At 27.7% G+C, this 2,240-nt stretch overlaps 1 protein-coding gene across 1 annotated transcript in view; it reads right to left on the reverse strand.

Annotated features, from left to right (window-relative positions):
• Positions 1–1,446, reverse strand: part of LOC119569162 (zinc finger protein 22-like) — a 5,281-nt gene extending 3,835 nt beyond the window's left edge. The window contains exon 1 of the mRNA XM_037917453.1: positions 1,379–1,446. Within this exon, the coding sequence (XP_037773381.1) occupies positions 1,379–1,446 (68 nt within the window). The remainder of the gene's footprint in view (positions 1–1,378) is intronic.
• Positions 1,447–2,240: the final 794 nt, after the last annotated feature.

The following is a 2,240-nucleotide window of genomic DNA, read 5'->3' on the forward strand; positions in this document are numbered from 1 at the left end:
ATATATATATATATATATATATATATTTATTTATAAATATAATAATTATATATTATAATTTTATCTATAAAATTAATTTTAATGGGGGTTTTTGTGCCTCTGTGTGGGTACATATTTTATAATATATATATTATATATATATATATATTTTTATATATATAATATAATATATATATATATATATATAATAATATATATATATATTATAAAATAAAAATTTAAAAATATATATATATCTATATATATTATATATATATATATTTTATATATATATATATATATATATAAATATATAATTTTTATGGTTTTTTTTTAATATATATTATTATATTATAATATATATATATATTATATATATATATATATATATGTATATATATATATATATATATCTATATATATATATATCTATAAATATATATATATATATATATAGATATATATATATAGATTATAAGTTATGTATATATGTGTGAAAATATATGGACACACACACACACACCCACAGCACACACACACCACACACCACACACACTCCCTATATATATATTATATAATATATATATATATATCTATTAATATATATTGTTATAATAATATATATATATTATAATATATTATATATATATATATTATATATATATTCTATATGTACATTATATGTAGGTATATATATGTGTCAGTATATGCCACCACACACCACACACACACACCACACACACACATACGCACACACACACACACACCACGACACACACACACACACACACACACATATAGATACCATATATTATATAGTAATATATATATATATTTTCATATAATATTATATATACATGTGTGTGTGTGGTGTGTGTGTGTGTGTGTGTGTTTGTGTTGTGGTGTGTATATATATATTATATATATATATATATATATATATATATATATATATATATAATGTAAAGAGAGAGAGAGAGAGAGAGAGAAATACCTCGATAGGCATGTGTAATTGATTATAAACTCGACATTCGTATCTGTGAAATACGATATTGACTGCTGCTTTTACTTGGTCTTTTTACCTTGAGCTATAATGATAATAATATTGTAGATTTATCCAACGCCCAGTAATATATATTTAGTTTTCTCTTATATATATATAATATAGTGAGAATTTTTTTTCTGCATCACGTTGTTACAACCTAATGTTAATATACTTTCTTTTTCATGGGCCTCCTGAACATTTTAATTATAAAACATTTTTTGCAATATATTCTGCACAATCTCTTTTGCCCTTTTATGTTAGGAATGATTGTTCATCATGCTTATATTTATATTGACTTTCACTTCAAAGGTTACATTGAGTTTCCTTGCCGACTGGATGCCTTAGCCCACTCACGGATGAGGAAATATATGGCCAGAGTCAGTCTCAAAGAAGAGCTCAACGACGATGTCACCAAAGAGCATAATCCTAGATATTAATGAAGACCTTTTGCTTATCGATGAGGGAGGGATGAAGTGGCAAAGTGACGTGGATCTTCAGAGCTCAGGCATGAAAGAAATGAAAGGATTGTGTAATCTTGATTCCGGTAGTAACTGCCATTGATGACGTTTTTTTATAATAAATCCATCCTATTAATTTTCAATGAACGCAAACCATACAGATGTCAAAAGTTTGCAAAAGAACCTTCATTGCCACATGCAGTAATACTCAAGGCACATGAAAGTAACTACAAAAAAGAGCCCAGACAACCGTAAAAGTTGCAATAAGACCTTATCAGGTAAAGGTCTCTAATGGATCACTATAAGAGTACATACGATGAGATGCATAAACACCTTGTAAGTTTGCAATAAACCCTTCCGAGCCAAAGTATCTGGTCAATCACATAAGAAACATCAAAGAGAGGCATACGCTGTGAAACTTGCAGTACGGCCTTTGCTGAGAAAGATGTCTGGGAAGGCACATAAAAATAAAGATATAACATACAAGAGACATACAGCTGTGGATTTTGCATAAGGAACAGAAAAAAAATAATCTCGACGGACGGATACTTATAGTGTTCCATGGAATTCATAAAAAAAGAGAAGTCAAACAACTATGGACATGCAACAAAAGGCCTTCTCAACCATATGGTCAGTTTAAGACACATGGGTGTATAATTGGAATAGGATTTGTAATAAGAAATTCTCCACTCAAAAGAAATATAGGAAGCCGTATGGGAGTCATGCAAACGATGAAGCCTACAGCTGTGAGATTATGC

This window comes from Penaeus monodon, unplaced genomic scaffold (genome assembly GCF_015228065.2).
Source record: "Penaeus monodon isolate SGIC_2016 unplaced genomic scaffold, NSTDA_Pmon_1 PmonScaffold_13015, whole genome shotgun sequence".
Taxonomy (NCBI): Eukaryota; Metazoa; Arthropoda; class Malacostraca; order Decapoda; family Penaeidae; genus Penaeus; species Penaeus monodon.